Here is a 24,753-nt window from a genome sequence, read left to right on the forward strand (position 1 = left end):
TTTGATGGAGAAAGGTAAAGGAGCATTAATGCAGATATCATGTTGTGAAGAGTTAAATTTTTGCTTCTTCCCTTTTTCCACTGGATGGAAAGAATTAAAACAGCCCCTGATGTGTGGTTAATATAGCAATTTGAAAAAAATATTTAGATTAATAAATTCTTCTTGGGCTTCCAGCTGGGAACAGGTATCAATTTTAGTCAATGTTTCAATGACAATCTGCCATTTTCATCAGGGATGATGGGAGAGTTTGTCATCGAAAAGTTGTTTAAAATGATTTCCTGTACCTGCCTGGAAGCCCGAGAAGAGTTTATTTGTCATATACGCTGGGAAAGCACTAGATCTTTTTTCAATATTTAGATTGTTAAACATTTTTTTTTACTGAACAGTTCATGTGATCTCGATAATAGATTGTAGGTTAATCTGAAACTGAGACCAAGCTCACTTTATAAAACTGCCCTTCTCTGTTTCCTTGTTTCCAGCCTGATGAATCGAGGCAAATCTCCAGTAAGTTTCTTCTTTAGTTTCTAGCTTCAGATTTTTATTTTCACAGTTTATTCTGGAAGATAATCTGGAGACTAGTCCTGATGAAGGGTCTCGGCTCAAAACATCAACTGTTTATTCCCCTCCATAGATGCTGCCTGACCTGCTGAGTTCCACCAGCATTTTGTGTCTGTTGCTCTATATCAGCAGAATCTCTTGTGTGTCTGGAGACTAGTCTGAAGGTCACAGATTAATTAAACTCTTCTTCATCTTCTCTGGGTGTTCTTTGATGTCAATGAGGGCGTATATTCACTGTAGTTCTGAGTATTAGAAAATGCCAGTGTATGAATTGTTTTGATATGTGGTGTCACACACTTGCTACCAAAGGGACTTGACAGAGTGAAGTCTTGGACCGAGGGATGGAGAATATGCAACTTTGTAAATACTTACCATACACTCACACAAAACCATGCCACGATTTCTTTGCTACTTTCGTAAGATAAGAAAGTGCGGACGGGTGGATTTAGTGAATGCTATGATTGTTAATTCCTATACTAACAAACTGGGAAGACAATACTAAATCTCTGCCTTGGCTATTATTCATGACATAGCAAGGCCCTGCCCAACAGCATTGTATAATCATAATATGATCAGAAAGAGAGGAATTCTTTAAATGTCATGTGTAAAGACCACAAATTAACCCTACTATTTGTGCTCGCATTTCACAAGGTGCTTTCTGATGGCAAAAAGGAAGCCCCATCAGTCTCACAGGAAGGAAATAACAGAGCTGTAGATATGAGCTGTCGCACTTTACCCTGTCAATATTAAAGCAGGATTTTTGAAATGCCATAAGAAGTGGCTGATAAGATGAAATACTTGGCACATCACTTTACTGCCTATCAAGTAAACACCCATCGTGTCCTCACAGGGGGACTCTTTATTGTAGCTCGCTATTTGTTCTACAGAGATTTATAAATACAAAAGGGATAATGGAAATGCTGTATAAAGACTCACATTTGTGCAGATCTGTACGTCTTACTACTGGAGGATTTAGCGTCTCCGACTATATAAAGAGATTTGCGGTAAGATTATTGACATTTACACTTACTAAAAATAATAACAGAATAGGCCTGTTAAAGATGATCTAGTCTTTTAAGGTAAATAGAAATAATTTACAGGTGCTGATGAATACAATAGTTAAATTGATTAATCATTTTCTGCTTTGTTTAACATTAAGAATCCCTTCTTTGCATTGTAAGTGGCCGACTGCAGTATTATGCCACAGTTCTATCTTTAATAAAATTATGTCACTACTTTGACTTTAGTAGGAATAGTTCATTCAAGAAAAGCTGTAGTAATGCCCAATAAATTACTAATTTACTTGGAAAGGTATGATTTGTGTGTTAACTAGAGCCATTATTAAATGGGTCCTTAGATGGTGTTTAAAGAAACTCAGCATTGCCTTTAAACTTCACAATTAAGACCCTCCATCTGAACAAGAACTAGTTTACTAAATTTGTGCATGAACACATCCGATTCTCTGGATTTTAATATCAAACAGGATTTTATTGCTTTAGCTGACAAGATGATTGTACAGAATCAAACTTTAAATGGATACTGATCTCCATTAGTTTGTTAACTTGATAAGCTTATTTCAGAGTTTTTTGGTAATTTTCTTTGAAATATCTGGCACTCCCAAGGCTCTGCATGAGAGTAAAGTACTCTCACTCCCCTTATAAATACCTTTATGCTCAAAGAATCTCAGATGGCAAGGAAAGGGCATACAGGAGCAAGATATACCAGTTAGTTGAGTGGTGTCGCAGTAACAACCTTGCACGAAACATCAGCAAGACTAAAAAACTGATTGTGAACTTCAGGAAGGGTAAGACGAGGGAACACAAACCAATCCTCAGAGAGGGGTCAGAGGTGGAGAGAATGAACTATTTCAAGTTCCTCGGTGTCAATATCTCTGAGAAACTAACCTGGATGCAACATATCGATGCAGCTGTAAGGAAGGCAAGACAGCGGCTATATTTCACTAGGAGTTTGAGGAGATTTGGTTTGTCAACTAAAACACTCAAACATTTCTACAAATGTACCGTGGAGACCATTCTGACTGGCTGCATCACCATCTGGTATGGGGGAGGGATGCGGTGGGGTATTACTGCTGAAGATCAAAATAAGTTGCAGAAATTTGTAAAATTAGTCAGCTCCGTCATGGGTACCAGCTTCCATAGTATCCAAGACATCTTCAAGGAGCAATATCTTAGGAGGGCGGAGTCCATCATTAAGGACCCCCACCACTGCCTACACTGTGACTGCAGTGAAGGAGGTACAGAAGCCAGAAGGCACACGCTCAGCGATTCAGGAACAACTTCTTCCCCTCTGCCATCTGATTTTTAAATGGACATTGAACCCATGAACACTACCTCACTACTTTATTATTTCTGTTGTTCTGCACTACTTATATTAACTCAACTATTTAATAGACTTACATATACTTAATGTAACTCAGTCTTTTTTCTCTGCATTTATTTATCATGTACTTCATTGTGCTGCTGCCATAAAGTTAACAAATTTCACGACAAATGCGAGGTATATTAAATCTGATTCTGTAATGAGTTGGAAATTAGGGCTAAACTGAATAATCTGACATTCTATAAAAGCTGTTAGAGCTACCATCAATTGCTTCATAATTATACGTCCACGTAAAAGTTAAACATCCCATGTTAACTGGCATGCACAAACCCACTATGCAGTTGCCATTGACAAAAAAGGGATTCATTATCTTTCAGGTTGATACATCTTCACTCTCTGCCGCTGTTGTTCTTAGAACTCTTTCTGAGAGGGTTCAAAGGAGGTGCATGAAAATGATTCCAGGATTGAATGGCTTGTCATATGAAGAGTGTTTGATGGCTCTGGGCCTGTATTCACTAGAATTCAGAAAAATGAGGGGTGACCTCATTGAAACCTATCAAATGGTGAAAGGCCTTGTTAGAGTGGATGTGGAGAGCCTAAGACCAGAGGACTCAGCCTCAGAGTAGAGGGGCGTCCTTTTAGAATGGAGATGAGGAGGAATTTCTTTAGCTAGAGAGTGGTGAATCTGTGGAATTCTTTGCCACAGGCAGCTGCGGAGGTCAAGTCTTTATGTATATTTAAGGCAGAGGTTGATAGATTCTTGATTAGTCAGGGCAGGAAGGCAGGAAATTGGGGCTGAGAGGAAAATTGGAATAGCCGCGATGACATGGTAGTGCAGACTCAATGGGCCAAATGACCTAATTCTGCTCCTATATTTTATGGTCTTATGGTTTTATAGTCTTTTTGCATTCTCATTTGACTCCACCATGCCACCATGCAGTCATTTCCATGGCTAAGTCTGACCTTCTACCAATGCTGTTTGCTTCTCTCACCATCTGTGACACCCCATTCTGACTATTGCCCCAAACGATCCCAACACTTTCCAACCCTTTTGTCTAATCCATTCCCCAATCGTCTTCCTAAGAGATTCCAACTCCCACTTTCAAATCTTCCCCCGCCCCCCAAACTCCAGACTGGTCCCCAGCATGATTCTCCTATCATCAACACATCCCCCAATATGATCCTTTCAGCTGCATCCTGCTGAAGGTGGTAATATGCTGCTGAATATTTTAAAAATCCATTGAACAGAAAGTATGAATATGTTTATTTATGCAAATTACAATTAAGATAAAAACATAAACGTCCAGAACCACTGGAAAGATTAAATAAAAGGAAAAACCTTATACCTATTGGGTGAATTACCTTAGCATTCCTTGGCTTTATTGCTATAACTTTGGTGGAAACCACATTTATCTATGTAAGTTTATTTTTTCTAAAGTAAAGGGAATACATTTGAATATATTTGGGAAGTCCAAAAAAAACTGTACCCTAGCCTCCAGCTAATCCTCAAACCTCATTTTATTCTCTCAAAATAAAAAGATTTAGAAATCATTTCAAAATACGTAGTAGGTAAAGGGAATGAATTTTCATTGTGCAGTTCCCTCCTGCCCTCTATTTCCCCTTCACCTGCAGACCCATGGGAAATTGACTACTTAATTATTAAGAATATTACAGCAAACTTCATATCCATCATCTGTTACTATGATCCTTGGGTATGCTATTCACATTTTGAACATGTACTATAGTAAATTGCAAGTCAAAGTTTTCAATTTGGTTTTATTGTTCCAATTGTTATACAGGTGTCCCCTGCTTTTCGAACGTTCGTGTTACGAAACCTTGCTGTTACGAAAGACCTACATTGGTTACCTGTTTTCTCTAACAGAAGGTGTTTTCACTGTTATGAAAAAAGGCAGTGCGCGATAAAAGGCAGTGCGCGATAGAAGGCAGTGCGCGCCCCGAGCAGCCGCTCCTCCCCCGGAACTGCATTCTAGCCAGCATTGTTTAAACACGTGCCTGTGAGCAGCCGTTAGCAAGATGAGTTCTAAGGTATCGGAAAAGCCTAACACCTCGTATGGGTGTTACACTTAGCGTAAAACTAGACATAATTAAGCATTTCGATCGTGGTGAACGAAGTAAGGACAAAGTGATTTTGGCTTGTGGAAGCTGACGAAGATGATGTTGAAGAGGTTTTGGCATCCCATGACCAAGAACTGATAGATGAAGAGCTGATGCAATTGGAAGAGGAAAGGATAACAATCGAAACCGGATGCAGTAGCGAACGGACCAAAAGTGGAGTAGTCCAGGAACTGAATATGAAGCAAATGCGTGAGATTTTCACTGCAATGATTGCAGAAAAGTACTTTAATTTTGAAAGGGTGCGTAGTTTTAGGGCATATTTGCAGGATGGTTTGAGTGCTTACAAAGAACCGTATGATAGAAAAATGCGTGAGGCTAAGCAGTCAAGCATACTGTTGTTTTTCAAGCCTTCCACATCAGCCATAGCAGACGACGAACCTCGACCTTTGACATTGAGGCAGGCAGGCATAGAAGAAGATGACCTGCCTGCCCTGATGGAAACAGATGGCGATGAGATGACACCCCAGCGACCCACCACCCCAGCCCCCAGGCCGTGGACCGATACCGATCCGCGAAGAATGCAGCGGTAGCCGGGACACACCCAAAACATCTTTAAGAAAAAAGCCGAAATAAACAAGCTAATTAATTAGGTGCCGCCCGGCACGTAAATGTCGGCCTGGATCAGAGGCGACACAATTGGCAATTGCCTCTGATCTGGGCCGACATTTATGTGCCAGGTGGCACCTAATTAATTAGCTTGTTTATTTCGGCTTTTTCCTTAAAGATGTGCTGGGTGCGTCCCAGCTACCACTGGACCCCTGCATGCTTTGCAGTCCGGTTTCGGTCTGCGGCCTGGAGGGTGGGGACCACTGCACCACCCCAAACTCCAATGACTCAGCCTAACACACCATCATCAGCGTGCTCGGCGCTGTCTTCCTGATTCTGGTAAGTGATACTATTATTTCTACTTTATATAGGCTGTGTATTTTTACGTGTTATTTGGTATGATTTGGCAGCTTCATAGCTTAAAGGTTACTGGAGAGAGTGTTTCTGCCGACGGCGCTTGCGTGAGATTTTCGCTACGGAGAACAGTGCGGCAATGATTGTGGAAAAGTATTTCTACTTTATATAGGCTGTGTATTTATCATATCATTCCTGCTTTTACTATATGTTACTGTTATTTTAGGTTTTATGTGTTATTTGGCATGATTTAGTAAGTTATTTTCTGGGTCTGCGAATGCTCACAAATTTTTCCCATATAAATAAATGGTAATTGCTTCTTCACTTTACGACATTCCAGTTTACGAACCGTTTCATGGGAACGCTCTACTTTCGGACGGCGGGGGAAACCTGTAATGTAATCTTTGCTCTGCCTGACTATTGCCTCTACAAAGACAACTTGTCCCATGCCCATGAACTTCTTGTTTATATAAAAAAATGATTTTCATCAACTGACCATGGGGAATGTTACAGGGAGATATCCTGCAATATAAAAGGTTCAAAAGGTCAAAGTTCAGAGTAAATTCATTATCAAAGTATGTATATACTGTATCATCAACCTTGAGATTTGTTTTCTTGCGGGCATACTCAGTAAATCTATGAAACATAATAGAATTAATGCACTGGACAGGACAGACAACTAACCAATGTGCAAAAGGCAACAAACTGCAAATCCAATGGAAGAAAAAACAGAAATAATAATAATAAATAAATAAGCAATAGATATCAAGAACATGCAATGAGTCCTTGGAAGTGAGTTCATCGGTTCAGTGATGGGGCGAGTGAAGGTGAGTGAAGTTATTCCCTTTGGTTCAGTAGCCTGATGGTTGAGGGGTAATAACTGTCCCTGAACCAGGTGCTGTGAGTCCTGAGGCTCCTCTACCTTCTTCCTGATGGCAGCAGTGAGAAGAAAACATCTGGGCATAGGAATATGCTTAACCTATTACCTATAATCACCTCAGGCCGGTAATGCTGCACTGCTTTACCATGTAATAAATGGTACATTTATACTTTACCAAAATAATGCTAAAGATTGGATGGATCAGAAGATTTCTGACAAAACCAAGCCTTAACATTCTCGTCATCTTGCAGTATCAACCAACTAACAACCAGATTAAATAACTCTTGTGGCTCAGAAGAAAGTACATGGTTCAAACTTCAAAGTAAATTTATTATCAAAGTACACGCATCACCACGTACAACTCTGAGATTCATTTTCTTACAGGCATGGTCTGTAATCCAGAATAGGATAATTATCAATGAAAGACCACACCAACTTGGGCATTCAATCAGTGTGCAAGAGACAACAAACTGTGCAAATACAAAAAGAAAGAAATAATAATAATCAATAAATATCAGGAACATGAGATGAAGAGTCCTTGAAAGTGAGTCCATGCATTGTGGGAACATTTCAGTGAGGAATTAAAGTTGAGTAAAGTTATTCCCTTTGGTTCAAGAGGATTGAGGGGTAATATCTGTTCCTGAACCTGGTGGTGTGAGTCCTGAGGCTCCTGTACCTTCTTCCTGATGGCAGCAGAGAGAAGAGAGCATGGCCTGGGTGCTGGGGCTCCCCGATGATGGATGCTGCTTTCCTGCGACAATGTTTCACGTAGATGTGCTCAGTGGTGGAGAGGGCTTTACTCGTGATGGGAAAGCATTAATAAAAATCTGACTCTGAGCTCTGCATTTTTAGAAAATAATTCTTTAAAATGAAGATCAGCAAGTGGCGACGGAAAAGGGTATGAGGCATAGAAATGAGTGAAATCCCATAGGGCATGCCCGAAAAAATGTACCACTTGAAATACGGACATGACAAGGCCTCCCACTGTCAATGTGAAATTCTGAAACCCATAGTGCTGCCGTGATAAAAACCTACTCAGACTAGAATGTCTTTCTTAAAAAAAGAAAGGAGAGAGTTTCATGATTTAGCTCACCTTGACACAACTCAAGCTGACACCAGGCTGCTGTTGCCAGGGACGTGAAGAGGATTGCAGTGTGTGTGTGTGTGTGTGTGTGTGTGTGTGTGTGTGTGTGTGTGTGTGTGTGTGTGTGTGTGTGTGTGGTTTACAGGTTGTAATTTTCCAAAGCAAGTGTTGATATTATAAATCTGGCAGAAAAATTCTGCTTCATACTTCTGTATTTTGAATGCTGTAGATGCCATTATGGGTCCAAGTTTGCCTAAGTATATTTATTGTGCCCTTTGCTTTGGACGCCATATTAGGAAGGGTGATGTTCTTGCCAGTAGTGAGGTTGTGACAATACTCAGTGTGGAGTGCTGATCTAACATTTCTGTCAACTAGGACATCAATAGTACATCTCAGGGCATTTGTTTAACTCACACAGAGGATCAAACACATAGCAGCAGGAGTACTGTGTTTTAAGCAATTTAACCTGTTTACAGTGATCATCAGTTACATGCAGATTGGTGGCTGATTTGCAGTTAAGTTGGATTACAGCGCCATTTGCTCTTTCCAGATCTCACTTTGGATGGGGAAAGGGGATAGTCATTTTGGTAGGATTGAACTGCAGACCTCCAAGTCACAAGCAGGAATTAGAGGAGCAACTATATAGGAAGATGACAGATAGATGCAGGAGTAATAGGGTTTTAGTAATACAATGGACTGGGACAGACACATGTCCAGGAAAGTTTTCTCAATTACGTTAAAATGTAGATGGCCCTACTAGAGAGGGAGCAACACTCCGCCTCTTACAGGGAAATAAGGATGAGCTAGCGGCTGAGGCGCATAGGGGGTTTGGGCCCGGTGACTATAATTCTATTAATTTTTAAACAGTTTTGGGAAAAAGATAGGACAGCTCTACAAGTTAAATTTTTACATTGGAGTAAAGCTAATTCTGATGGCATTAGACAGGAGCTTGCAAAGGTTGATTATGAGAGACTGTTAGCAGTTAAAGGGACACCTGGCAAGCAGGAGGCATTTAACATTTAGATAGGGAACATTTAGGGGCAGCATATTCCTGTGGGAGTGAAGGGCAAGGCTGGATTAGGAAATCACAGCTGATGAGCGGTATTGAGTCTCTAGTCAGAAAAAGAGCAAGGCACATGTCAGGTATAGGCAGGTGGGATTTAACAAATGTCTTGAGGAGAAAGTGAGATTTAGGATGTAGGCAAAAAAGGTACATGAGATAGCTTTGGTAGATAAGTAACTGAGAATCCTAAGAGATTCTGTAAGTAAATTCAGAGTTAAAAGGTAAATATTGGAAGAGCGGATCCCCTTAAGGATCAGTGTGATTGTCTATGTGTGGAGCCATGAAGAAGGATGAGGTCCAAAATCAATACTCCTCATCTTGGAGACGATCGTGAAAGATAGGGAATTTAGGGAAGAGTGTGGTCCTGGAATGTATTGACATTACAAAAGTGGAAATGTTGGCGGCCTTGATGTGAATAAAGGTGAATAAGATCCTGGGCACTAACCTAGGGCATTGTGGGAAGCATGACAAGATATCGCAAAATCCTCAGCAGAGATTCCTGGATCTTCTGTAGCCATGAGCGTGTTGCCAGAAGACTGGAGGGTGATTATTTAATCAGTGATGCAAGGAAGAACCAGAGCGCTAGAGGTCGGTGAGCCCAGCATCAGTGGGAAAGTTATTGGTGGATAGGGGTGAATTACGAGAGACAAAATCTAACTGCATTTAGAAAGTCAAGAACTGATCAGGGACAGTCAGGATGGATTTCTAGGTGGGAAATCGTGTTGCATGAATTTGAAGAATAGCAAATGGAACTGAGCTTACACAAATGTAAAATGATATAATTTGGGAAATTAAAACAAGGCAGAACATACACAGTGAATGTCAGGTCCATGGGAGGAGGAATGGTGGTTAGACTTGTTGTTGAACAGAGATACCAAGTGATACAACTACGTGGTTCCTTGAGAATGGCAACACCAAATCAATTCAAATCTAGTTTAATTATCATTCAGAACAAATTTAATTATCATTCAAACCAGCTGAATGAGACAGTGTTCCTCTTTGACACATTGCCAGAGGTGGTAGAGAAGGCTATGGAATATTTGTCCTTATCAAATGGAGTAATGGGTACAATATTGGAACATCATGTTGCAGTGGTTCAAGATGTCACTCTGTTGTGTGCAGTTCTGGTTGCTAGTTGCTGTATTATAAGAAGGAAGTAATTAAGCTCAAGATGGTACAGCCCTCTCAAGTACTTTGCTGGATCTGAAGGGCTTGAATTATAAGGAGAGACTGTATAGGCTGGGGATGACTTCCCTGGAAGCTGAGGTGTGGCCACCCACGGGTTTACAAAATCATGAGGGGCATAGAAAAGTTGGGTGGTCACCATCCTCTTCTCAGGGTAGGATATTCCAAAACTAATCACAAAGTGTAAAGAAGCACTAAATCAACATTCCATGCAATGTAAATGTTTACTCCTTCTTCTTTGTCCTCTGTGTTCCTTTTCCTGGTGCTCCTACACAGTACAGAATTTTTGCATAATGTCTGATGGAAGACTGCAGTACAGTCTAGACGTTGAATGGCACATTGTCAGCAGACTGCAGTACAGTCTAGACGTTGAATGGCACATTGTCAGCAGACTGCAGTACAGTCTAGACATTGAATGGCACATTGTCAGCAGACTGCAGTACAGTCTAGACGTTGAATGGCACATTGTCAGCAGACTGCAGTACAGTCTAGACGTTGAATGGCACATTGTCAGCAGACTGCAGTACAGTCTAGACGTTGAATGGCACATTGTCAGCAGACTGCAGTACAGTCTAGACGTTGAATGGCACATTGTCAGCAGACTGCAGTACAGTCTAGACGATGAATGGCACATTGTCAGCAGACTGCAGTACAGTCTAGACGTTGAATGGCACATTGTCAGCAGACTGCAGTACAGTCTAGACGTTGAATGGCACATTGTCAGCAGACTGCAGTACAGTCTAGACGTTGAATGGCACATTGTCAGCAGACTGCAGTACAGTCTAGACGTTGAATGGCACATTGTCAGCAGACTGCAGTACAGTCTAGACGTTGAATGGCACATTGTCAGCAGAAGCAGCAGCAATCTTCAATAACAGCCTGCTAAGGCCACAGCAAAGCTCCAGTGAGCAGCAGTGGCAAGGCTATGTACTCTATCATCCTTAGAAAAGGCAGCAGATTCAGCCACCATTACAATCCTAGTAATCTGCAGAGATTCTGCAGATGCTGGAAATTTTGAGCAGTACACCCATAGTGCTGGAGGAACTCACCAAGTCAGGCAGCATCTATGAAAGGGAATAAACAGTCAACGTTTTGGGCCAAGGTCCTTCATCAGGACTGGAAAGGAAGGGGGAAAAAGCCAAAATAAGAGGTGGGGAGAGGAGAAGGCGCACCAGCTGGCAGGTAATTGGTGAGACCAGGTGAGGGGCAATGAGGTAAGAAGTTGGAAGGTGATACTTGGAAGAGGTAAACAGTTGAAGAAGGAAGAATCTAATAAGAGAGGACGGTGGGCCATGGAAGAAAGGCAAGGAGGAGATGGACCAGAGGGAGTAATCCTCGTAATCATTTGGGAGACTATTCATCCTCAAGGCCCCTTCCAGCCCCAGTACACAGAGACGTGATGACAACACTATGAGTTTATGTTGCAGCTGTCTCGGCTCAATTTCCAACGAACTGGAAACATCTGAGCTGACTACCATCACTGCTTCCAGTTGCAACAAAAATCACATTCAAGGCGTTGGTCATCAGAAGCTAGTTTGGAGTAATGCTGGCTGTTAACAAATTGGGTTGCTTGGTGATATGCAAAGGAAATCAGCAGAGCTATTATTACTGCTCAGACATTGAAATAGAGAAAATTGGAAAACGATAGATCTCACAGGTGGTCTGTGTGGACATCGACTGAAACTGAGCCACGCAGAAGGTGTAACCGGGAAATATGAAAGGCAACAATTATACCAGCGCCTAAGAAGAATAATGTGTTCTGTATTGATGTCTATTGCCCAGTAGCACTCACATCTACAGTGATGAAAAGCTTTGAGAGGTTGGTCATGACTAGACTGAACTCCTGCCTCAGCAAGGACCTGGACCCATTGCAGTTTGCCCATCACCACAATGGGTCAATGGCAGATGCAATCGCAGTGGCTCTTCACATGGCCTTAGACCACCTGGACAACACAAACATCTATGTCAGGATGCTGTTCATCAACTATAGCTCAGCATTTAATACCATCATTCCCACAATCCAGATTGAGAAGTTACAGCCTCTGTAACTCCCTCTGCAATTGGATCCTCAACTTCCTAACCAGAAGACCATAACCTGTGCGGATTGGGGATAATATCTCCTCCTCGCTGATGATCAACACTGGTGCATCCCAGAGGTGTGTGCTTAGCACACTGCTCTACTCTCTCTATACCCTTGGCTGTGTGGCTAGGCATAGCTCAAATACCATCTATAAATTTACTGCTGATACAACCATAGTTGGTAGAACCTCAGATGGAGATGAGAGGGCGTACAGGAGTGAGATATGCCAACTAGTGGAGTGGTGTCGCAGCAACAACCTGGCACTCAATGTCTTACTGATTGTGGACTTCAGGAAGGATAAGACAAAGGAACACATACCAATCCTCATAGAGGGATCAGAAGTGGAGAGAGTGAGCAGTTTCAAGTTCCTGGGTGTCAAGATCTCTGAGGATCTAACCTGGTCCCAACATATTGATGCAGTTATAAAGCAGGCAAGACTGCAACTATACTTCATTAGGGGTTTGAAGAGATTAGGTATGTCAACAAATACACTCAAAAACTTCTATAGATGTACCATGGAGAGCATTCTGACAGGCTGCATCACTGTCTGGTATGGGGGGGGCTACTGCACTGGACTGAAAGAAGCTGCAGAGGTTTGTAAATTTAGTTGGCTCCATCTTGGGCACTAGCCAACAAAGTACCCAGGACATCTTCAAGGAGTGGTGTCTGAGAAAGGCAGCGTCCATTATTAAGGACCTCCAGCACCCAGGGCATGCCCTTTTCTCACTGTTACCAGCTGGTAGGAGGTACAGAAGCCTGAAGGCACACACTCAGCGATTCAGGAACAGCTCCTTCCCCTCTGCCATCTGATTCCTAAATGAACTTTGAACCCGTGAACACTACCTCACTTTATTAATATATATTATTTCTGTTTTTTGCATAATTTTTAATCTATTCAATATACATATACTGTAATTGATTTACTTATTTATTTATTATTATTTCTTCTTCTTTTTCTTCTTCTATATTATGTATTGAATTGTACTGCTGCTGCTACGTTAACAAATTTCGTGACACATGCCGGTGATAATAAGCCCTTCTGATTCTGTTATTTATTCATGCAGTGATCCTCCTGGAGAGAATCCAAGAGAATCTCATTCGCTTGACACAGTCTTCTTCAACATAAAGATAACAATTAACTACCAATTCAATTGCTATATTTGCCTACTTAACGTTAACGTTTGGAATACAATCAGATAAATTTGCAGAATTAATTATTTACAATGATAGTACATTCCAAATAGCAGAGCCTCCTTGAATATTCAATACTGGTGTCTGTTCTAAGAACCTCCAGACACCCAAAGTGTATCAAGGATGGCTCCATGGATATACAACTAACCAGAAAATTAAGTGACAAAACAGATCTGTCCTGAACTGTGCATTTAATAGCAGGGATATACCTTCAACAATGCACTAACAACGGGAACTTACATCGATGGTATTCCCCTATGTATTTTCAGTGGGACAGAGAATGGTTATACCTCATTGTTGGTTGTCCGTCGATTTCAACGATGACGATTGCATTTGTGCAGTTCATCTGATGTGTGTTTATAGGTGACTGTAGAGACCAGTTCTTGAATGGCAAAGACATTCACCGTGGGGACAAGAGAGTTGTCCTGATTCCGTAGGTCTGACTGTTGCTCTGGTGTCCTCTTCTGTTGGGTGGTCTTCAGGTCTACGTGATGCCTATCTTCTAAGTTGCTGTGAGCAAGTTTAATCAAGATGCGCCAACTAGTTCTGTCTCATGCCCTGTGTTCCAGATGCTGATGAGCAGGCCCACTATAAACATTGCTGGCTTTCGCACAGTTCCTTACACCTCTTATGAGGTCTACCACGGTTTCTACTTCCCTGTGATAACTGGCCAGAGAGCAGCTGCTTAGGGAGCCTGTAATCCTCCATGAATACAGTTTAACATGTCCGGTCCAACAAAGTTGTGCTTTCAGGACCGTGGCTTCAGTACTGGAAGTCTTTGCCTCAATGGAAACTTACAGGTTTGTGATATGGTCATGCCAGCAGATACCCAGAATGGATATTAGGTTGTATGGGGTGTCCAGACAGGGGTAGCACTTCTGGTGAAAGGGCTTGATGTGTCTTCCTCGGGACAGCTCATTCACCTTTGGTCCTCACCTGACTCTCAGCTCTCACTGGTGGCTCCCAGTAACTGTTTGCATGCGACAGCGACCACACCCTGGTACATGCTTCAAGAGGTGGGCTGATCCAGGCAAGGATAGCCGGTTTGCCTCAAACAGCAGTGAGATAGGAATATGTCCATCCTAGCACGCAGAGTCAGTTCAGGTGGACTAAACAGATGAGAGCACCAGTGAGGTCCAAGGCAGTTTTGCAGTGCTCCGTGGGTAGTGAAGGGCACAGAAGACGTCATGGCCATTCCACTGTAACCAACGAGGTCTCCAGTTGTCATTATCACTTGTACCACTGGAACAGGGTTTCTGAGGTAGAAAGAATGAAATTGCCCCAGTGCAACGGCTTTTCCACACAGCTTCCTTCCTGCAGCTCATCACTATCAAACTTACTAATTCCCGCAGCGATGAGGGAGGGACAAAGCGGCAGCAGGCAGGCGTAGTTCCAAACCTCCACGCACTGTAAGTGACCTGCGGACGCAGGTCGTTCGACTCTGACCCAGGGACAGCAGAAGAGTTCAGCGCATCCCAGGAGACAGATTAGCACTGCTCACCCTCAGGTGAAGGAGGGAACTAGAAATGATGTCCCAAACATTGCTTGTCCCAAAATTACTGGTCAGCATGTCAGTTTTACCCCTACGGTAGTTGAAAACTCATGAAAATGAAAGTGATCTTTGGAGCTTGGAATATCTGAACTCAAAGTTCAGAGTTCAAAGCATATTTATTCTCCAGGTATGTATACTATGTACAACATTGAAATTCATCTCCTTACAGGCAGCCACAAAACAAAGAAACCCAATAGAACCCATTAAAAAAAAGACTGCCAAGCATCCAATGTGCAGAAAAAAGAGCAAATCATGCAAGCAATAAAAGTAAGCAAGTAAGATTCGGAACAGAAGTTCACGGAAGTGAATCCACAGCCAAGATGCCAGTCACAGCTGATCCAGGAGACCGATAGCTGCAGGCCGCAGCCTCAGTTCAGCACAGAGATGAGCAAACTTTGGGAGTGATGAGCTGAACATTGGCCCATCCCACACCTCCAGCTCCGACACCTGACCTTTGCAACCAGGCCCTGTGCTTACATCGACCAAACAGCAGGCTGTTCCTCGCTCTTTGACCTGGGCTCTGCTGCTTTGATTTGGCTCATCTCCGACCTTTCCGGTATGGCCTGGTGCTTAAACCGGCTCAACGCTATTGGACAATGATAACAGCGATCAGCTTGAGCTAAGCCTAGCCCTCCTAGCACGAGAGCTGGCACGTTACACCATCGACATCGCCACGTTGCCTGATACTGGGGTCGCAGATGAAGGCTCTATTTCTGAGTCTAAATGCAGTTACACCTTCTTCTGAAAAGGCAAACTTGAAAACGAAAATTGAACACATGGAGTAGGACTAGCCATCAAGACTTTGTTCCTACCTCAGCTACCAATGCTGAAAGCATGCATCAATTTACGATTAACCACACTTTGCTTTCTGCTCATTGGCTCTCGCCAAGTCACAGTTACCAGTGCTGACTACGACAGGCAGTGATGAGCTTCTACGCCGACCTCGGTCAAATTGTGCAAGAATCACCTCTTGGTGATAAGCTCATCCCAACGAGCGACTTGAAAGCCAGAGTGAGCAACGCCAGCAACAACTGGAAGTGGGTACTAGACATCACGGTGTTGGTAAACTTAACACCAATGGCTGATTGCAGCTCAGTTTCTGTGCTGAAAACGATTTGGTTATCACTAACACCCTATCTAGATAGACCGACAAATACAAAACAATGTGGACGCATCCCGGATCCAAGCAATGGCACTTGATCGATTACATCACTTGTCGCAGATGGGACACTCTTGATTTCAAGAGCACTGGGGGCACATGTGGCGCAGACTAATGGACTGACCTTCATCTGGTTAGATCAATCCCCTCACTGCACAGTAAGAAACGAAAAGTAATCCGGCAACCTCTCGTTACCGACAGGTTGCAGCACCAGAAACTGAGAGCAATTTGCATACAGTCTCAATGATGCACTGCTGATGCACTAGGCCCCGAATAGAATCATAGCACAGTAGTGGGATCAATACAAGGTGCTAGTGATGACGTCAGCAAAGTCAGCCCTCAGGTTAAAGAGAGGATTGGTTTGACGAAAATGATGAAGCAGAAGGCATTTCTCACACGGCGGAACAATGTCTCTTCCATCCCGAAACATGAGCACTTCAAACATCTTCAGAGGCAAGTACAGACTGAACTGCGCAGAATACGGACTGAATGGTGAGGGTGCTACTCTGGTAAATCCAGTTACACTGATACCAAAAGACTCTCAGATGCTCTTAAGTGCCACCAAAGCAATCTATGGACTACATAAGCCATGCATCACACCCCTTCTCTCAGGAGACGGCACCGTCCTGCTCAGAGAGAAAAAGAGCATTAATGACAGGTGGAAAGAGCACTTCAGCAACGTATTCAACAAACCCTCTACTATAAACCAGGCTGCACTCAGTTAGATCCCCCAGAAATCTACAGCTGACAGCCCCGACCTCCCTTCTACAATAGTTGAGGTCAAACAAGCCATTGCTTGTTTACATTCTGGAAAAGCCACTGAGAAGATGGAATCCCTGCTGAGATCTTCAAGTCAATGGGTCCAGTTGCACGAAGGACCTTCCATGATATTCTGATGAACATCTGGGAAGATGAAGACGTGCCCGATGAATTCAGAGACATGTTGATTGTATCTCTTTTCGGGAACAAAGGCAGCAAAGCTGACGGCGGTAACTACTGCAACACCTCGCTGCTGTCATTCACCAGGAGGATCCTAGACTGCATCATTCTCAGTGGCTTAGTCACCACCAAATCGGAGAAGAACCTGCCCGAGACATAGAGCAGGTTTCACCAGGTTCAAGAAAAACGTATCGAGCAAAATCTGGATCCGTACATTGTCTTCATAGATTTAACCAAGGCCTTTGACATGATTAACAGAGAAGCTCTCTGGACAACTTTGACAAAGTTAGGATGCCCACGCAAGTATGTCAATCTTACTCGCCTCTTTCATGATGTTATGACTGGCCTTGTCCTCTCAGGTGGGGAAGCTTCAGAGATGTTTAATATCCCAGATAGTGTGAGGCAAGAATGTGTACTGGCCCCTCATGCTGTTTAACCTCTGTTTTACTTGCGTACTCAACTACATGGTCAGGGACTTTAAACATGGGGTGTACTTACAGAACAGGTTTGATGGATCTTTGATCTGTGTTATCTAAAATCCAAATCTGAGATGATTAATAGAGTCATCCTCGAAGCACTCTATGCTGATGACTGCATTCTCGCAGCCCACATGGAGTCTGATCTGCAACTGGTCATTGACTGGTTCGTAGAAGCCTGACATCTATTTGGCCTCACCATCAGTCTGGTCAAAACAGAGACCTTATTTAAGCCTGCTCCTGTGCTGCCTTCCATCACCGTCAAAGGCACAACACCGAGGGTAGCAAAGAGATTGAAATACATCAGCAGGGTCATTTCCTGTGATGGTCCCTTGGATAAAGAAATCAACACCAGTATTTGCATGGCTAGACAGAGCTTAGCACAATATCCAGATGTCCACTAAGATCAGCTTGTACAAGACTGTTGTCCTCACTGGCCTCCCATGTGGTTGTGGAACGTTGACTGTATCCAATAAGCAACTCAAACCGCTCGAGCACTTCCACATGTGCTGTCTAAGGTCCCACACACAACAGCTGGTTTTACTAGCCACAGAGTTTCAGGTGAAGTTAAATTGTGTGGGGGTTTTATTTCCTGAAGACTGGTTCTCAGTTTAGTTAATCCACAATTATGCTATCCAACACCATTCACTCTCCAAATAATGCTCCCTAACAATATTGCACTGGTTCAAACAAGCAAGGATTTACCCACGCATTGTGATCCTGTTACTTTTTCCATTGCCGTCTAATTTCAAAGGTTTTTCTGTCATTAATAAAGACTTCAAAGTTTTGAAAACTAACAAAGGAAAACACTCTTCCTTCAGTTAGTCCTGACGAAGGGTCTTGGCCTGAAACGTCGACTGCACCTCTTCCTAGAGATGCTGCCTGGCCTGCTGCGTTCACCAGCAATTTTTATGTGTGTTGCTTGAATTTCCAGCATCTGCAGAATTCCTGTTGTTTGCATTTAAAGGAAAACAATATAATGAGGTTAATTTATACAAAGTAAAGCACACCAAGAAACTCATCCTGGGTTGCTCTATTAAACACACAAAGTAGTACAAATGCATATTCTCTTCTGGTCCTGTAGTTCAGTTCTTTTGAAATTAATGGAATATAAATTTAGAAGACTTCATTCACAATTTGAATTAATCAGAGCCGTTGTTTAAAAATTCCATGGTCTTCCAGATGCTGACTATAAGAGGCACAATGAAGTTAAGGAGATTTTAGGCAGCAGAAAACAACTGCATATTTGTGACAATATTTTCATGAATGAAAGCCCTATTTCCAGTAGGCAATGCTTACACGCAGCATTGGAAATTTATTGCCAACTGAATACACAGCAGTGGCTTACAGTACAAAAATGGTCCTTGTTTGAATTTTACTGCCTAAAATAATGACTTACTTTACTATTTTATATATGTAAATACATATTCTCAGTTGTAAGGACTGTTCATTTGCTTGCCTCTGTACAGCTGTAAACCTGGCCTTTAATAATTAAAAGTACAGTATTTTAAACAAAATATGAACTGATTACATTTTGTTTCTGCATCCATAATTCACTATTACATTTACAAAAGCAAGTCAAATGCTTTTAAAGATTTCTTTAGTCTATTTGCTTCAGACTTTAAAGAAATTTGTATTCCTGTGAGCCCAGCAGGGTGGGCATTCTATACACATTGTGCAGGCCAGCGACATGAAAGACAGGCTTGTGACAACGTGGCTCTGAAAGCAGATGCTACAGATGTGGAGAATTTAGTTCTTAGTGGAAGAATGCATGATATTTCTGGAGAGGTGTGATAAAGTTATTAGGCAAGACTTTCACTGTAATCTGCATTTAAAAGCAAATATTGCAAACCTATAGTTTAAAAAAAACATTCTAGCAAAGACCGTCTCCAACCAAAGCTCCACATTGAAAATCAGAGTCAGCCCATCATATCCATGAACGACGATTCCTTTCTGATCTATTCCCAATGACCAGAATTTGTTTGTAGCTTTCTCTGTCTTGGTGATTCAAATGTGCTTCCAGATGCTTAAATCCAGTGAAGGTAACTGGCTCTATCACCCATACAAGGTTGTGCATTCCAGCCTCTAGTCACCATCAGTATGTATAATTTGGAAGTAACAGTAATACTATAAATTTAGGTTAGATTAGATTATGATTAGATTATGAGGACACACAGTCCTCTTTTATTGTCATTTAGTAATGCATGCATTAAGAAATGATACATTGTTCCTCCAGAATGATATCACAGAAGCACAGGACAAAACAAGACTAAAAAAACTGACAAAAACCACATAATTATAACATATAGTTACAACAGTGCAAAACAATACCGTAATTTGATAAAGAACAGACCATGGGTACGGTAAAAAAAAGTCTCAAAGTCTCTCGAAAGTCCCATCATCTCACGCAGACGGTAGAAGGGAGAAACTCTCCCTGCCATAAACCTCTAGCACAGCAAACTTTCCGATGCAGCACCCTGGAAGCACCTGACCACAGCCGACTCTTGAGTCCGTCCAAAAACTTCGAGCCTTCGAGCCTCCGACCAGCCCTCCGACACCGTGCACCGAGCACCATCTCTGCCGAGCGCTTCGATCCCGGTCCTGGCAACAGGCAATAGGCAAAGCCAAGGATTTGGGGCCTTCCCTCCGGAGATTCTTGATTGCACAGTAGCAGCGGCAGCGAAGCGGGCATTTCAGAAGTTTCTCCAGACATTCCTCCATGTTTCTCACATCTGCCTCCTTCAAATCAGGATTGTGCACGGACCCTACTTAACAAATATGATATCATTTCGGAGTGGCCACGCGCGCCGCGTCGCGTCGCCATCTTCTCCTCCCCTCTCTGTGGCTACATCTGGATTTTGTGGGATGTACTTACATTGTAAATACATATTTTGTTGGCCCAAAACCTCTTAAATTTCTTACTAGAGTCACAGAGCAATACAGCACAGATACAGGCCCTTTGGCTCAATGAGTCCATATGAACCACACCCACCCAGTTTGTCCCAAGCTCCTGAGTTTAACCCCACCCCTCTATGTACCTATCCAAGTGCTTCTTGAATGATACTATCATCTCAGCTCCTCCACAATCTCCATCAGCACAGGGGTACCACAAGGCTGTGTGTTTAGCACTTGCTTTACTCACTTTACACTTACCACCATGAGGCTAAGCACGGCTCCGATGCCATTTTCAAGTTCCCTGACAACACCATTGTCGTAGGCAGAATCAAAGGCCGTGATGAATCTGCATACGGGAGGAAGACTGAAAATACAGCTGAGTTGTACAACCACCTTTTACTCAATGTCAGCAAGAGCTGATGATTGACTTCAAGAGGAGAAAACCACAGGTCCATAAGCCAGTCCTCCTCTGAGGATCAGAGGTGGAGAGGGTCAGCTACTTTAAATTCCTCAGTGTTTTTATTTAGGAGGAACTGTCCTGGACCCAGCAAGTAAATGCAATCATGAAGAAAGCAAGGCAGCGCCTCTATTTCCTCAGGAGTTTTCAAGTTGGTGCAGCCTTTCATTGTTTATGTTATGGTCATTATTCTGTGGATTTATTGAGTATGCCCACAAGATAATGAATGTCAAGGTTGTATATGGTGATGTACTTTGATAATAAATTTAGTTTGAACTTTGCATTTTACTCCAGATACTATCTCAACAACTTCCTCCAGCAGATCTGTCCACGTGTATCACTGTCCCCTGTGTGCTGAAGTTAACGTTCAGGACCTTTCCAATCTTTCCCATTTCACCCTAGTTTTGGATTCCCCTACCCTGCGGTAAAGACCATTATATTGTTATAATGAAGTTGATTTATCTAAGTATGCATGGGCCAGGCTCCACAGATGGCATTAAACCTCTACAATATGCGTACATTATAAAAGTCAGAAACTGTTCGTAAACTCTCACAAATTGCATAAGACAACATTGGAGACAATAGAAAGCACCTAGAGCTATTTTACTGGTGATTAATTTTGAGTTACCTAGGATATCTTGGCTCCACAGCAAGCTTTAGGTGGAATAATTAAATAAAGTTCACACCAAGGTCACCGTCAGCTCACAAGCCATGAATCAATTCGGCTTTAACTATTAAAAAGAATTTCTTTCAGGTCACTCAGAAATGATTCAATAGAGGATTCTTTAATTCCAGTTTGCAAAGTGCAGGTGTGAGAGTGATTTAAAACTGACATTAACAATTCATTCCCTGCTATTAAATTTTCTCGCCAGTAACTGGGAATTCTCTATAAAAGTGCCTGCTCACAGTTACAGTGTCTCAGAGACTGTGCCGATGGCCCTGCTTCAGTGATCCAGATGTGTCCTGACTTCAGCTGCTGTCTGGGTGGCGTTTTCACATTTTCCTATTGACTAAGTGGATTTTTTTCCTCTGGTACTCTGTCTTCCTCCACATGGAGTCATGGAGTACTGCAGCACAGAAACAGGCCCTTTGGCCCATCTAGTCCATACCAGACCATCATTCTGCCCAGTCCCATCAACCTGCACCTGGACCACAGACATCCATACCCTTCCCATCCACAGACATCCCACCTCTCCCCGAAGTTCTGGGAGTCTCCTGCATATTGATGCGGCTCCCTGATGCCCGGAAATTATCCCGGAAATCAATTTTTTTGAGAGGGAGAGCGAGAGCGGGAGTGAGAGCGAGCATCCTGATTGGTCTCTCTTTGTGCTAAGTAAACCTATCAGTTTTCTCTGTGGGCGGGCTTTACAATCCACCTCAAAATAATGACAGTGTTGCTCACTGCACTGTTTGCAAGTGACTTTTCTATTGCCCTTGGTGGGTTAAAATGTAAAAGACATGTTGAGGTGAGTTTAACAGGTGTCATTCATTCATTAGCATAGCTAACGTCATTCAAACTAGCTGGCGAGCTGCTAAGTAGCTACTCTATTGATGTCTTACATGATGAGAAAGGTTGAACAAGTTGGGTCTTTATTCTTTGGAACGTAGAAGGTTGAGGGGGGACTTGATAGAGGTATTTAAAAATATGAGGGGGATAGATAGAGTTGACGTGGATAGGCTTTTTCCATTGAGAGTGGGGGAGATTCAAACAAGAGGACATGAGTTGAGAGTTAAAGGGCAAATGTTCAGGGGCAACATGAGGAGGAACTTCTTTACTCAGAGAGTGGTAGCTGTGTGGGACGAGCTTCCAGCAGAAGTAGTTGAGGCAGGTTCGATGTTGTCATTTGAAGTTAAATTGGACAGCTATATGGACAGGAAAGGAATGGAGGGTTATGGGCTGAGTGCAGGTCAGTGGGACTAGGTGAGAATAAGAGTTTGGCACGGATTAGAAGGGCTGAGATGGCCTGTTTCCGTGCTGTAATTGTTATATGGTTATATGGTTATGAGGCCAAACTCCCTGTAGACTTGCCTAAAGTTGTAATAGTATAAACATGATAATATAATATAAGTACATAGTTTAATGTCACATTTTCTGCATATACCCAACTTGCTTTACAGATTAGACAAAATCACTAAACAAAGTATTACATACACCCTTGGAGGTCGACCGGGGGTAGGGAGTATATGGGTTTGCAGGGGGTGGGGGTGCTACCTCCCTGAAATGAGTTTTTGCGGGGTGGGATGTCTGTATCCAGATACCGACCAAAATTTCTCTTAAATGATGAAATTGAACCCACATTGACCATTTCTGCTGGAAGCTCGTTCCACACTTGCGCCACCCCTCTGAGTGAAAAAGCACCCCTTTAAATAGTTCACCTTTCACCCTTAACCTATGACCATCCCAAAGCAGTGCTGGTTGCTCATTAGTTTGCCCCTATATAAGACTTCTAGTGTAGGTAGGGGTGTTAGGAGAATCAGGGTGATGTTGAAAGGCATGTGAGACAGCATAAATTACAAGGGAATGCTGGGAGAAAAGCAGTGAGAGCAGGCATAAACCCAATGGGCTGAATAGCCTAGATATGGAAATCTAAAATTACGCTTACTGATCCATTGCAGCGATCTTCAGCTGTGTTCCGGTAGAACCACATCAGATTTTGAAATCTACAGCTGCTCTTCATGAATTAAAAAAAAAGATTACTTATTTCTACAAAGAGGATCGTTCTATTAAAATAACAAAAGGAGTTGATTTCCTGCCGAGTTACAATGCCATGAGTCATGGTTTCTTTAAAATGGGTTAAAAAGCTGATGGAAGCAGTAACCATCCCGTACTGGCAAGGCTCACAAAGGGGGTTTTGTTCTTACAGAGGATTTGTGAGAATCATTAATAAAGTATATTAATTGTTTGCTTTGCAATACAAGACATTTTTCAGGAAAGAAGCCTTAAATATTTTAATTTGTATCAGAGAAGGCAATCTCTCTTTACTTAAGAATCAGCAAAGAATATTCAGTTTGACGACGAACGGTAAACATTTTGGCTCCTTTACACAGTTTCTCCATCAGGAGAGCTATTCCACAGGGAAAGTTCCAGTGTTGTTGTCTCTGCTGTTCGGAGTTTTGTGTTAGAGTCTCTATACATGCAGGAATTAAGCATTTTCAGCAATGCCACACTATGCAAACTACTTAGTGTAGAATATGACACTGGACACAATCGGTTGGCAGCTGTTTTTTGTGGATACTGTATAATAACTTTCAGTCTTTTTGAAATTTGAAGATTAATATATTCAAATTAATTGCAATAACCCTAGTAGCTGGTGAAATGAAACAAAGTTCAGGAACTTAATCTGAGTCATGAAGCTGTTAAAATTGTGACAATGTTTTACTGATCCACTCTCCCAGCACAGAAGCTGTAGTTAATGCTTGTGCTTTTGCATAGTGAAAGCTTTGTGCAGCTTAGGAGGTCAATTGGCTTTTGATATATTGCTATAATTCCTCCAATTTTCCTAAAATCTGGTTTTGACTTGTGGAAACATATGTAATATTTTCCCCTCTGTAATATATCAAAAATATGTACATTCCTAAGGGTAGCACAGCTGAAAACCAGACCCTTTGTAAGAAAAATGATCTAATCTAAACAGAATTTGAAACTAATCATGTACATCACAGCATCCATCCTTCAGTGTTGTTTTTTTTAGAAGTCTGCTTTTAAATTAAGTATATCTGGAGTTTGATAAAAGGCCATGGAGTGTTAAAGGCTGCAGAGAGACCAAGCAGGCTGAGGCAGGTTGTATTCCTGATCTTTCCATCCCTACAAACCGCAATCTCATCATCATTCACAGCTTCCCTCCAAAGTGGTTTGCT

At 42.3% G+C, this 24,753-nt stretch overlaps 1 protein-coding gene across 1 annotated transcript in view; it reads left to right on the top strand.

Annotated features, from left to right (window-relative positions):
* The first annotated feature begins 1,432 nt into the window (after window positions 1-1,432).
* The window catches only part of mylk3 (myosin light chain kinase 3), a 95,945-nt gene continuing 72,624 nt past the window's right edge, over window positions 1,433-24,753 (top strand). The window contains exon 1 of the mRNA XM_063066940.1: window positions 1,433-1,562. Within this exon, the coding sequence (XP_062923010.1) occupies window positions 1,470-1,562 (93 nt within the window). The 5' untranslated portion in view covers window positions 1,433-1,469. The remainder of the gene's footprint in view (window positions 1,563-24,753) is intronic.

Source organism: Mobula hypostoma, chromosome 14 (genome assembly GCF_963921235.1).
Source record: "Mobula hypostoma chromosome 14, sMobHyp1.1, whole genome shotgun sequence".
NCBI classification, from domain to species: domain Eukaryota; kingdom Metazoa; phylum Chordata; class Chondrichthyes; order Myliobatiformes; family Myliobatidae; genus Mobula; species Mobula hypostoma.